Source organism: Erpetoichthys calabaricus, chromosome 15, assembly GCF_900747795.2.
Source record: "Erpetoichthys calabaricus chromosome 15, fErpCal1.3, whole genome shotgun sequence".
Lineage (NCBI taxonomy): Eukaryota > Metazoa > Chordata > Cladistia > Polypteriformes > Polypteridae > Erpetoichthys > Erpetoichthys calabaricus.
Window position 1 is genome coordinate 93,605,212 of NC_041408.2, and position 12,877 is coordinate 93,618,088.

General features: G+C 46.4%; 1 protein-coding gene across 5 annotated transcripts in view; it reads left to right on the forward strand.

The window, feature by feature from the left end:
• Nucleotides 1-12,877, forward strand: part of ninl (ninein-like) — a 71,009-nt gene that overhangs the window by 17,074 nt on the left and 41,058 nt on the right. For all 5 annotated transcript variants that reach the window (XM_051919122.1, XM_051919121.1, XM_051919119.1 and 2 more), the window contains 2 exons: nucleotides 9,036-9,241; nucleotides 11,943-12,009. In XM_051919122.1, coding sequence (XP_051775082.1) covers nucleotides 9,036-9,241; nucleotides 11,943-12,009 — 273 coding nt within the window. The remainder of the gene's footprint in view (nucleotides 1-9,035; nucleotides 9,242-11,942; nucleotides 12,010-12,877) is intronic.

The window sequence follows — 12,877 nt, forward strand, 5'->3', positions numbered from 1 at the left end:
GCCCCAGAATGGCTTACAAACTCAAGAAGCAGACTTCACATTCCTGCGGAGGACGAAAGGAGCCAAGCTTCTGTTTTGTTTTTACAGACGAGAAGAAGGAAACCATTAAATCACCTGGCACCAATGACAGAAGCCAAGTTCTGTAATATTTGAAGAACATAACCAGAAATACAACAGGAACAAAGGATCAGAGGAGAGTTTCCTCCATGGCAAGTCAATAATTACCACAAATCAAGTCTACGATCCGAGCACAAAACCCAGAAAATCATAGAAGTGCTGACCTTGACCAGAGCCAAACCTCTCCATACTTGAGAAAGCTTGACAAAGATGAACAGAGGCAAGTGAGTGAATATGAAGACTAAAGGTGGTCCCTCAGGTGCAGCAGTAGGTGGCCCTGCTCCCTCGCGCTCAACACACTGAAGCCCTGTGATGTATCCAAGTCTCATCCGCCTCTAAAACGGCTCCCTGTTGGAATTCATTAGCTCAAAATTCCCAGTGGAGCATCAGAAGTTGTGATGCTCGATTTCAGGCGTCACCCGAAGTGCACACACCTCCATTAGGAGAGCATTTAACTGTCCCAGAATTCATCTCTGTGGAGTCCGCTACCTCGCACACTGTCACTCCATTATGATTCTCTCTCGCATTTGTTTTTTTTTTTCCGTTACCAATCAATTTTTTTGCAGCCTTTGTTGATTTCCGTAAAGCATTTGACTCAGTTGATCGAGCCGCCCTGTGGGACATTCTGAGGGATCGCGTGATCCCCTCGAGGTTGCTGGATATCACGGCCGGCCTGTACACTGGTACTGTGAGTGCTGTGCAGAGTGGAGGCAGACCCTCTGTGTTTTTCCCAGTTGATTGTGGGGTCCGTCAGCGGTGTGTTCTGCTCCTACTCTGGTCAATGCTTGCATGGCCTGGGTGTTGGGGGGGATTGTGGGGTCCAGCAGCTAGGGAGCATCTGTTGGTAAAAAGAGATTCACGGATCTTGACTTTGTGAAGATCACAGCATTGTCAGCAGAGTCAATGGAGGCTCTGATCAGGGCTGTCAAGAGACTGAGTGAGGGGTCTGACTGTCTGGGCTTGTGAGGGTCCTGACCTTTAATGACCTCTTGGGCTCGGCCATCAGCAGTGTGTCTGTCTGTGGAAAGAGTGTCGACCTCGTTGAGAAGTTTACTTACCTCGGTAGTGACATTCATGTGTCTGGTGACTCTTCTTATGAAGTCAGTAGATGGATTGGGAGAGCATGGGGTTGGGGGGTCATGAGGTCGCTGGAAAGGGGTGTGTGGCGCTCCTGATATCTCAGCCAAAGGACGAAGGTCTAAGTCTTTAGAGTCCTCTTGCTTCCTGCTTGTGAGTCATTGACGCTATCCAGTGAACTGAGACGAAGTCTGGACTCCTTCAGTACACTGTGTCTCTCTAGATGGTCCTTGGGTACCACTGGCTTGACTTTGTGTTGCTCACGGAGTCCTGAATGAGGCACATGACCTGCAGTGTGAGGGAGCGTCAGTTACGGCACTAAGGCCATGTGACGCCATTACCTGAGGGTGATCCAGCTTGTAGGATCCTCATTGTTGGGGCTGGAGCAGGCCAAGAGGTTGTCCACATAACACCTGGCTGCAGCAGATTGATGGTCATTTCTGGATGGTAGGACTGGACCACATGTCTGTCTGGGGGGTTGCCAACCAGGATCCTCAGGTGTTTCATCATGTGGTGGGTGCGCCAACATGCTGTACCAGTGTAAAGCTCGCCATCTAACCTGACCTGACCTGACCTGTTGCCAATGTTGAAGGCTGGGCAGACGCTGGCTCATCTTCAGGAGACGTCCTGCTGTGATAGAATTCTGCTTGCCGTCTTTTGACTTTTTTCATCTAAAGTGGGCTGGTCTACCTACGTGGTACTGAGAAGGTTTGCCGTGAACGTGTGTGAGAACTTTCCAGAGGTCTTTTTGTTACGTTTTTGGAGTTTTTGTTGTTGTTTTTTTTTTAACATTGTGCTGGTGATATCCTTGATGTTGTTGGACTTGGAGTCTTCGCGGCCTTTGGTTGTGTTTTTGATTGCTCACTTTAGTTGTCTCCTGTGCTATTTAAACTTCTTGCCTTTCCTCAGACTGTTAATTTTCCTTCCCTTTGAGTTGGCGGCTGTCCTCTTCTGGTTCATTTCCATCACTTAAAAGTGATTTCTGGCAGCTCGACTCTCTCTGGTGTTCACAACAGTATTGTTCTTTAGTGTTACAAATTCAATGGTGGCATGGTTAGGGTTAGGGTTAGGGATTTTTGCAGTTTTTGGTGTCGATGTACCCTCTAAATCACAAATGCTGGACACTTGGACTTCACTTATTTGTGTACACCGGACTTGATCTTCAGCGACATACAAAACCAACATCATAGAATACCGTTTTGAGTTTTTCAGTCACCCCTCTTACAAATGTAGGAGACGAGACAAAGAGCCCACCTTGACACATAAATAAAACGAGTCGGCCCTGCAAAGATAACTTCAGTCTGCATAATTTCAGACTTTGCACGAAGTCTTGGGTATTCGTCACCTGCTTTATCTGTGCCAAGATAAACTTTAAAGAGCCAGTAAACAAACACAGCAGTCGTACGCTGGCACCGAAGCATGCTACTGCCACCACTGTGCTTTCATTTTCTGTTTATCGTGTGCCCTTCTGATAAGCGTCAGAGAAAATCTGAACCTCCTGGAAACACTCACAGTGAGAAGTGGCTTGTGCCTGGCATGGCGTCCACCTTGGTGATGAAGGGAGCTGGCATCAAGTCTTTTCAGCATCTCAGAATTTGATTGACCCAATACAGGCAGTGACAAAATGAATGATTTCAGGATGGTGTCAAAGAAATTTACCAACAATCTGAGGGCTCAAGGTGTGAAGGTTGGATGTCACCCAAGACCAGTGTAGGAAAATGGTAGCCTTGACATGAGGGAATATCTCAAGGGGGTCTTGTAAATCAAATGTAGGTACTGTTCTCAGAAGAGGCCACACTGAAACCACTGTGGGAACGTTTGGCTCCATTTCTATAGTTGAGAACCTTGAGAAGTTTAGATCTGGATAGAAATGGAGGACATGCTGGTGCCAGAGAGGCGACATGTTGTTCATCGATTAGCACTTGAAAGTAAACATTACAGGGGATGCTGTTGATGTGACAATAAAGGCCCTCTAGACCTAAAAATCTGGGGTGTTCAAAAATGCCAGTAGTGGTGACCCAGAATTCAGTAGCTGGTAATTTATCTCTGCTATTAAATCGCCAACCTGCGGCCTTCATTCCTGGCCCTATGACCTCCCTCCTAATCCCGTTGTAGGATCACAGGGTGAGCCCATAGAGTGCAAGCACTGCCACCCACCCAGGTGTTACCCCCGGTGCTGAGCCGTCTGAGTTGTGTAGCATCAAAGTGGATTCACTCCATTAACACGACTCACACCGCTTAGGACCAAGTGGACGTCGCCTTCCAGTCGGAGTGTTAGGCTTGAGTTTGTGTTCACAGACAGCCCTCATGTTTTGAGCTGCCAGCTTCATGAAATTCAGAAAGAGGCTTCACCTTCAGACTAAAGGCCTACTCCTATTTTAGTAGTGGTGAGCCAGAATTGAGCCGTTAACAAGTGTAGCATGCAGCCAGGACGCCTCCTCAATGGAAGGACTGGGGGAGTAAGCGTGGCCAGAGCGTTACCTCCCCTGGGACACTAGATGGCAGCCCCCCTGGGTTGCAGCAGTCCCTCTGACTCCCGCAGGGCTTCATGGGAGTTGGAGTTTGGTGCAGCCCTGTTAAGATCTGCGGGCACCGCCAGATGGTGCTGCAGCAGGATCTGCTGAGGCCTTTTGGGCAGTTCTTCTTCCACACCCGGAAGTGCTGCTGGAAATACTTCATCAAACACCTGGAGCACTTCCGGGTGCAGTTTAAAAGGAGCCAGAGTTGGGAGGAGTGGAGAAGAAGAGAAAGAGAGAGAAAAGTATTGTGTTGGTGCTGTGCTTGTCCTGGGACTGTGTGTTGTACTTGTGGGAAACGGGCGAAGGTGTTTCCCACGAGGTTAAAAAGAAAAAAATGTGTGTGCCTTGAACTTTTGTCCCACGCCTGTCTGTGTCGGGTTCAGGTGGTGATGCCAGCCTGGTGGTCCACACAAGTAATCAATATGGCTGATGTTTGCCCCGTGCCATTTCCAATTTATTAACCATCAAGTAGAGGTCTTTGGTTCTCAAAAAGAGGTGTAAGGAAGAATCTTAGTATTTAAAAATAGAACGGACTTAACCAGCTGAACACTGTCAAACACGGAGTCTGGAAATGTTAAAACGATTGCTAGCGGATTGGCCAGATCCTCGACTGCTGATTGCTTTCCATCTCGAGTCTCACATTCTTCATCTCGGGGAGTGTGTCCTACAGGGGGCGCTGACTCCATGGGAATGAGTATGAGTTGGTTTGTGATTGCGGTGTGTTACTTAACCCAAATTTATAGGTCGATATAACATAAAGGATGATACCCCTCTCTAGTGATACGACGGGAAGAAATCACGATGTAGGAGAAATAATGTAGCTTCGTTTAATGTCGGCTTATGCTGCAGATAGTACAAAGATGAATGAAGCCAGTGACAAGACCCCCATCCTGGAGTGGGGGCCCCCAAGGCTTGGAGTTTGGCGGTGTCGTCAATGTAGATGTGGAAGGGATTCTCCGGAACAGGTGGCGACGTCTTCCATCTGGTGTGCCAGGCACTGTGCCAAGGCTTTGTACTGCTTCTCCACGTCCAGGGCTCCATCAGACGAACATGAAAGTCCAAACGAGGACACAATTCTGTGCTGACTTAACAGATAGAAATAGCACACGGTTACAGCATCCCACAGTCTGACTGCGCACGGCTTCCATTTGTCCGAGTCCGTCTTTCTGTCCTGTTGCTTGCCTGACAGTTCTCTGTCTGTGTGTCTGCTGCACTGCATGTCAGTAAAATGGAGCTCTAGAAGGACTATGTGCACAGAGCACAGTGACATATTAAAGTTATGAGTGCCTACAGGGAGGATGACCAAGTAGGTGGTGGGGGTGTCACCCTGAGCGATTCCTCAGCAGTGCTGCGTATCGTCTGACGCCTGCCCCTCTGTCGTGCCTCTGAGAATCGCGAGTTTCTTACGTGGACCGATTTTATTGGGATGCCTGGGCAACTGGAGCGGGAGTCGCACTTGAGGCTGTCACGATTTCTGTTGCCGATGTCGGGACAGGGGGGAGTCCTGCACAGAGCTGATTGAAGTCACCTGTGGTCCTTTTCTTCTGCTGACTACAGAAAAGGTGACCATGACAGGAAGCCCTCATCGGATCAACAGCAGGATGCATTTCTGCTCTCTGCTCGTGATTTATTGAAGCCTCGTACCTTACAGTGGGGAGAATAAGTATTGAACACGTCGACGTGTTTCTCAGTAAGTATATTTCTAATGGGGTTGCTGACATGAAATTTTCACCAGATGTCGGTAACAACCCAAGTAATCCACAAAACAATTAAGTCCATAAATGATGTTATGTGTAATAAAGTGGAATGACGCAGGGAATAAGCATTGACCACATGAAGAAAGGAGGTGCAAAAAGGCCTGGAAAGCAGCTGAGATCTACCAGTCCTGATAGCCCCCCATCAGTGCTAATGAATATCAGCTGCTTTAGTCCTAATTGATGGCCTATCATTACCAAGGAGTCACACAAGAAGCATCTCATGATGGGTAAAAGTAAAGAGCTCTCAAGACCTTCGCAAATACGGTGATGGCATTGATGACAGACGTACTTCTAAACTTCTGAATGTTCCAGTCAGCACCATTAATCCGCAAGTGGAAAGAACATCATCTCACCATAAACTGGCCACAACCAGCTGCTCCTTGCAAGATTTCACAGCCAATAGAATAATCAGAAGAGCAAAGGACCACTCGCCGAGAGCTTCAGAAAGACCTGGAATGGGCAGAAAACAATAAGTAATGCACTCCGCCGCCATGGCCTCTATGAATACTCACCGCACAAGACTCCACTGTGGAAGAACAAGCATGTTGAAGCTCGTTGAAAGTTTGCTGCACAACATTTGGACAAGCCAATGAAATACTGGGAGAATAGAGTCGGGTCAGAGGAGAGCAAAATGGAACTCTTTGGATGTCATTGGAGGAGGAATGGCACTGCACATCACCGCAAAATCACCACACCAACAGTGAAGTTTGGAGGTGAGAACATCATGGTGTGGGGCTGGCAGACTTCATGGAATTGAAGGAAGGATGAATGGAGAAATGTAGCAGGACATTCTTGATAAGAATCTGCTGCCATCTTCCAAGGATGCTGAAGATGAAAGAAGGGGGGGACATTTCAGCAAGACAAGGACCCCAAACACACAGCCAAGGAAACTCTCAATTGGTTTCGGAGAATAAAGAACATAAAGAAGCTGCTAGAATGGCCGAGTCAATCACCCAACTTGAATCCAATTGAAAATCTATGGAAAGAACTGAAGATCAGAGTTCATAAAAGAAGCTCCCGGAACCTTCCAGATTTGAAGAGAGTTTGTGTGGAGTTACGAATTGGCTAAAATCACACCTGATGCAAATGTGACTCGTTTCTCCATACAGGAGGCTTCTTGAAGCCGTCATCACCAACAAAGGCTTTTCTACTGAGTGTGAGGTACATTTCAGTAAACGTGTTCAATACTTACTCCCTGTGTCATTCCACTTTATTACACATAACTTCATTTGTGGACTTGTTTGTTATGTGGATCACTTGAGTTGTTACCGACATCTGGTGAAACTTTCATGTCAATAACCCCATTAGAAATATACTTACTGAGAAACACGTTGACGTGTTCCAATCCTTTATTTTCCCTGCTGTACCTCCTTAATAAAAATGTCCTGTTGTGGTTTTGTGTTATTTATTCCAGCGTTAGTCTTTTCCTTCTGTGTCCTCCACATTGAAGTTCTCCATTTTTTTTTCCCTTTTTGGAATTTTCTTTTATTCAGTTCAGATTTGTTTCTTGTATCTTCTGATGGTGTTTTATTTCTGTGTTCTCCAGTGCCATTCTTAGACATCAAAGGACTGCGTTCCTCACAACTTTTTGATTTGACGTCCTTTGACTTTCCGTATAAATGTGGTGATGACCAGCCTGTTAGGTCTCCCCAGTGGACAACGTCTTTGCAGAACATCTGCTCTTGGCTTTTGATCAAGTAGCCGTAGAGTCTGAAGTCCTTTTTTATTTGTTGTTTTTTCTTTCACCCATTTTCTGCCCTCGTCTTTGTCATTTGCTTTGCCCCTTTACCTCGAAGCTTTGGTATCATCTCCTTCTTGGCCAGTACCGCCGCTCACTCTCAGCCTTGCAATAATCCTCTGGAAGTTAAAATGCCGGATTCCCAGCAGGGAACCCCACCATCTTTTTTGGTTATATGTGTTCTGACTGAAATACGTGAATCAGTTCAAAAATTAAAGAGTGAGAATCGGGAGAAAGACCCGAGTCCAAAGGGAAAGCGCAGGTCAAAACCGAAAATCAAAATGAGGGAAACGTCAAAAACAAATTGTAAACCAAAACTCAAAGTCAACGGGGCCGAGCTTTGTTTCCAAAGTACAGTAATGAAAGTTTAGAGAAAGTAGTTTGTGAAGTTTGGTCCAATCTCAGATACAAGTGAATATTTGTGAATTTCCCCTTGGGATTAATAAAGTATCTATCTATCTATCTATCTATCTATCTATCTATCTATCTATCTATCTATCTATCTATCTATCTATCTATCTATCTATCTATCTATCTATCTATCTATCTATCATGTAGTGCCTTTCTATCTATCTATCTATCTATCTATCTATCTATCTATCTATCTATCTATCTATCTATCTATCTATCTATCTATCTATCTATCTATCATGTAGTGCCTTTCTATCTATCTATCTATCTATCTATCTATCTATCTATCTATCTATCTATCTATCTATCTATCTATCTATCTATCTATCTATCTATCTATCTATCATGTAGTGCCTTTCTATCTATCTATCTATCTATCTATCTATCTATCTATCTATCTATCTATCTATCTATCTATCTATCATGTAGTGCCTTTCTATCTATCTATCTATCTATCTATCTATCTATCTATCTATCTATCTATCTATCTATCTATCTATCTATCTATCTATCTATCATGTAGTGCCTTTCTATCTATCTATCTATCTATCTATCTATCTATCTATCTATCTATCTATCTATCTATCTATCTATCTATCTATCTATCTATCTGATTGATTGATTATCTATCAATCATATTTTGTCTGTCTGTCTGTCTGTCTGTCTGTCTGTCTATCTGTCTATCTATCTATCTATCTATCTATCTATCTATCTATCTATCTATCTATCTGATTGATTGATTATCTATCAATCATATTTTGTCTGTCTGTCTGTCTGTCTGTCTGTCTGTCTATCTATCTATCTATCTATCTATCTATCTATTTCAGGGTGGTCCTTATTCAGATTTCAGAGTTCGATTCCTTGAGAGTTAAAAGCCCCTCAAACATCAATCTGAGAAACTGATGTGAGATTGGAGGAGGCAAGAAGATGTAAAAAAAATTGAAGTGTCATATTTTTGAACGGGCGTATAAGTCAGGGTCTGATTTTATAATCGATTTTTCGGGTTTCAAGACCCGACTTGTACGCGAGTATATACAGTATTTATAAAGGTCCTGCATTTGGCCTCTTATGTAGCCAGGGTTTTCACAGTAAACCTCCCCCAACCCTCCAAAGTGGGCATTTCAGTATTGTCATCCTGGTCAGGGTTGGCTCCTGCCTGGCACCCAATGCTGCTGGAGTGAAGTCTGCCAGCCACACAGCACGGCCCTGGAAGGTGAATGGATGATAAATAAAAATGACAGATGAAATGTTAAATGTTGACTATTACACAAACTACCCATTAGTGTCTTGAAAAGTCCAATCGTTCTCATTGAGGGGATTGAACCCTGGCCAGCTGGGTAAAAATCTAGTAAAGTTAAACCTAAGTCTTCTATAAATTGAATTTCTTTTCTTTGGAAAAAAAAAATGAATCTGCAGCCATTCCCGAAGAGGTGAAGCCCAAGTTTGTGAAGGGAGTGAAGCGCTATGGCCGAAAGTCTGTCCCCGACGCCTCTGACTTGGACGTGGAGCTGGCGATGGAGGCCTCGGAGCCTCGGCCGTATAAAGCAGGCAAGTCGGAGCCCCTCGTGCCAGGAGCCAGGAGAGCGCAGCTGAAGCGGGCGACGTCTCTGGAGAGTGTCGAGGTAGGCATGACTCACCGGGCAGCTATGCTCACTCGGCTCAGCTCTGTTGCTTTTGGCCTGGGCTGGCGGCTCTTTCTGCATGAATGGCTGTAAAACACGGGCCCTCTGGTTTAGCTGCATGATTGACTCTCTTGGTGGGGGGGCCTCTGGGAAATCATTTCCTGAGTCGGGTAGCAGGGTTTTTTTAAAAGGTGTTTTTCTTCCATTGACAGGAGGTGGAAGACTGCAGTGGGTTGGGGGTGGGGTGGGGGGGGGGCTACTGGTGAGATTTCAGTTCTGTGGAGTTTGAATGACAAGCCCAATTGGACCACTAAGGGGGCTCCATATCATAATAGAGCGTAGTTTCTTAAATTATGGGTTGGGACCCAAAATGGGCCTTTGGGTTGCGGAGGGTCGTGACTCACCATTGTGTTTGATAGGAGAGGGTCACGTACGGTTTGTGTTGGGTCGCCACAGGAAGCTCAGGTAATCGACATTACTCCACTATGACTGTTGGGATTGCTAACAAACGCTGTAATGGATCATCCAGTACAACTTGTAACATATCAGTGGCCTGGAGGAAGCCCACCGCAGCCCAGGATGAACACCAGTAACCAGACAGCTGTGCTCAGTGGGCCACACTTACCCGGTGCTGTCCATTATTTACTAAAATGCATTTTAAGGAGGCAAAGGGAATTTGTATTTTTCTTTCTTTATTTCTCCTTATACAATTTCTTGTATTAGGAATTTAAGATTTTGTGTACCCCTTGGGGTCAAAGTGCAGGGTCAGCCATTGCAGGTTAAGGGCTTTGCTTAAGGGACACTAATGAGGATTCGAACCAGCAACCTTCTGGATCCTCAGCCCTGCACTACTGGCATTCCACCATATGAACGTACCCGGGTCCCAGTGCTGTGACACCTAGGCACTTGTGACCACTAGGGGGCGTCCTAAACCTCAGATATAATCCCACAGGCAGGAGTCGTGGCTTTAGAGAAGTATTTTTATTGTCACAGGCTCTTCTTCCACGATGCACAATTCTCATTCCTTTTACGTCTCTCAAGTGAGTGTCGAGCAGCTCCTCTTCCGCCTGATCCCGAAAGTACTTCAGTGCAACAAGATTGCCACCTGGAAGCACTTCCTGGTCGGGGGGGGGGGGGGGACCACTTTGTGACAGGGGAGCCTTCCCCCAACACCACCCCAGGCCCACCAAAACTACAACTGCCATGCAGCCCTGCGGGTGTCCAAACAGGATCCATACAACTGGGGTGCCACACCACGCAGCATACTGGGGAACATACGGCTCTGGGAGGGCCGTCTCCCTCTGTCCTTCCACTATAACGTTTGTGGACGGGAGTCCGAGACATTTCAAGAAGGTGTGAGGCCTCCACATACCCCACAAAACTGCATGACTGGCCTGGTCAGGACTCCCTTCCCTGCCTGAAAAAAAGGCCTCACCCCAGTAGAACCCAAAACGTATTTTAGCCTCAAAAATAAAGTTTGTGTCCAAATCTGCTGTGGGCGAGTGAAGAAGAACAGCAAGTCTCCCAAGTGAACTGTTGGGGTGCCAACCCAGTTGTTTAATAAAATGAAAGAAATCAAACAATAGTAGATACTCTGTGGTGCGAAGTAGAACAAAAGAATACTCTGAAATGAAAAGGGAGCCGTCAGGCTTGTAAAGGCCTTTGCAGTCGGTCAGCTGGTAGGACGTCCGCCCCGCGGTGTGCTGTTTTCATAGAGCGACGCCCCCTTCTGGTGGCCTTGAGATCGATGGGGCGGGGACACGAAGGGGCGGAGTCGAATGCCTTCACTGGGCGTCTTTGCAGTACTGTGGCAGGAAGAGAAGAGGACCCAGTTAGTGCCACACCAGCGCCCCCTCTCGACCTGGGGTGGTAGTACATACCTGAGATGACCCCAGACCAGTGGCGTAGCTGGGGGGGGGGCAAGGGGGGCCATCTGTCCCTGGGCGTAGCATCCAGGGGGCGCTGAATTGATGTTCCCAATTGCATTTTGGCAAACAGGAGACGGCACGAAATCTTCAGTTGTCCCCGGGCACTGAAAACCCTAGCTACGCCTCTGCCCCAGACATGCGTGACGTTACCGAAAGACCCACAAGAAGAAGGCCAACTGTCAACTCTCTGCTTAAGGGCAACAGAATTTTTATATATATAAAAAAAGATTTAATTGAGAAAATAGAAAAATAAGGGGCGGCACGGTGGCACAGTGGAGGCTGCTGCCTCACAGTTAGGAGACCCGAGTTCGCTTCCTGGGAATCCTAATATGAGGTGTGCTGCCAGAGTAGAAAATGACAGTCTGTAGGCCGGTGCATCGCATACTGCCAGGCATTCTGGTAAAGGTATGGCATCGTGATAAGATTAAACATTGTAAATATTGAATAATGAAAGAAACAAATGTAAACATCATAACCCTTGGGGTCTCAAACCAGGTATTTCCTGCACGACTCGTAGTCTGACCTCGAGGAAGGCAACAAAAGTGAAAGGAGACGCGGGAGACCATAATGACATCGGGCGAGGGACACCGACATCTCCGAGTAAGGCTGTTCTACTAACTAGAGAGTCGCCACGTGTCGCTTGCTAATTATTATCTCACGAGAGCGACAATACGCATGACCAGAATAAGCCCGTAAATCCTGTATATTAATAAAGACGGAATAAATCCAGTTACATTTTGGTTATTTCTTGTGTTCCTTTTTTATACTTTTAGAGTCTGAAATCCGATGAAGAAACCGTAAGCAATAAAGAGTCAAAGCAGGAGACGTTTGAAGCTCAAGGTGAGTGTACCACTTGTGTGAACGACAGGGGGCGCTCTCTGCTGGAAGTGTGCCGGTCACTCGGACCCCGCGCTGCTCTTAGAGTTCGTGTTTTACAGCAAAAGTATACGAGGCATTATGGGTGTCTTTAATGTTTGGGACATGTCTGTGAAGTTAGGTCTCCTGATAGATGAGTAGAACTTGATTTGTCCCCAGGGGGAAATTTTGGCTTTTTACAGAATAAATAAATAAATAAGTTCAGAAAAACCGTGACAAGGATCTGCTGTATCTCCTAATTAAAGTGCTTGTTTATTTCACGGTGCCACAGCGTTATTTTGTTTTGGCATGTGGGCACTGCCAGGTTATTATACGCTACTCCAGGTTTCCAAGGATCCCAGTGATGGGCAGCGTTGCGTCTTACATCATCAATGGGACCCCTTTACTTGTTGGCGCGTCGAGTAAATAAACTCGAAACAAAGGTGGTGTGAATTTCTGGCTTCTTAAATTTTGGATTTCCCCCCCGACTTGCAATTCAAAGACATGTGGGTCGGGTCAGCTGTCTGTCTCATTCTGCGCCTCTGCCAGTTTAATGGCCATTCACCACTGCATGGGAAGGGACAGTGGATTGACGTCCAAGCTGGGATGGATGGCGTTTCCCTTTCCTGGATGGGAATATAAAATGGATGGACAGGGTGGGCAGCCCTCCAAGACTGTACGCTCCACTGATTGGCTAGGTGACAGCATCCCAGTACCCACCAGGCACACTGCAGTCCAATTGGGCGGCCATGCTGGGCTCTGTGGGCACCACAAGGTAGAGCTGCAGAGATGGACTGTCCCTACTTTGAAGGGCTCCTAGTGACCCCCACTGGAAGTGTTCCCTGGTCAGGCA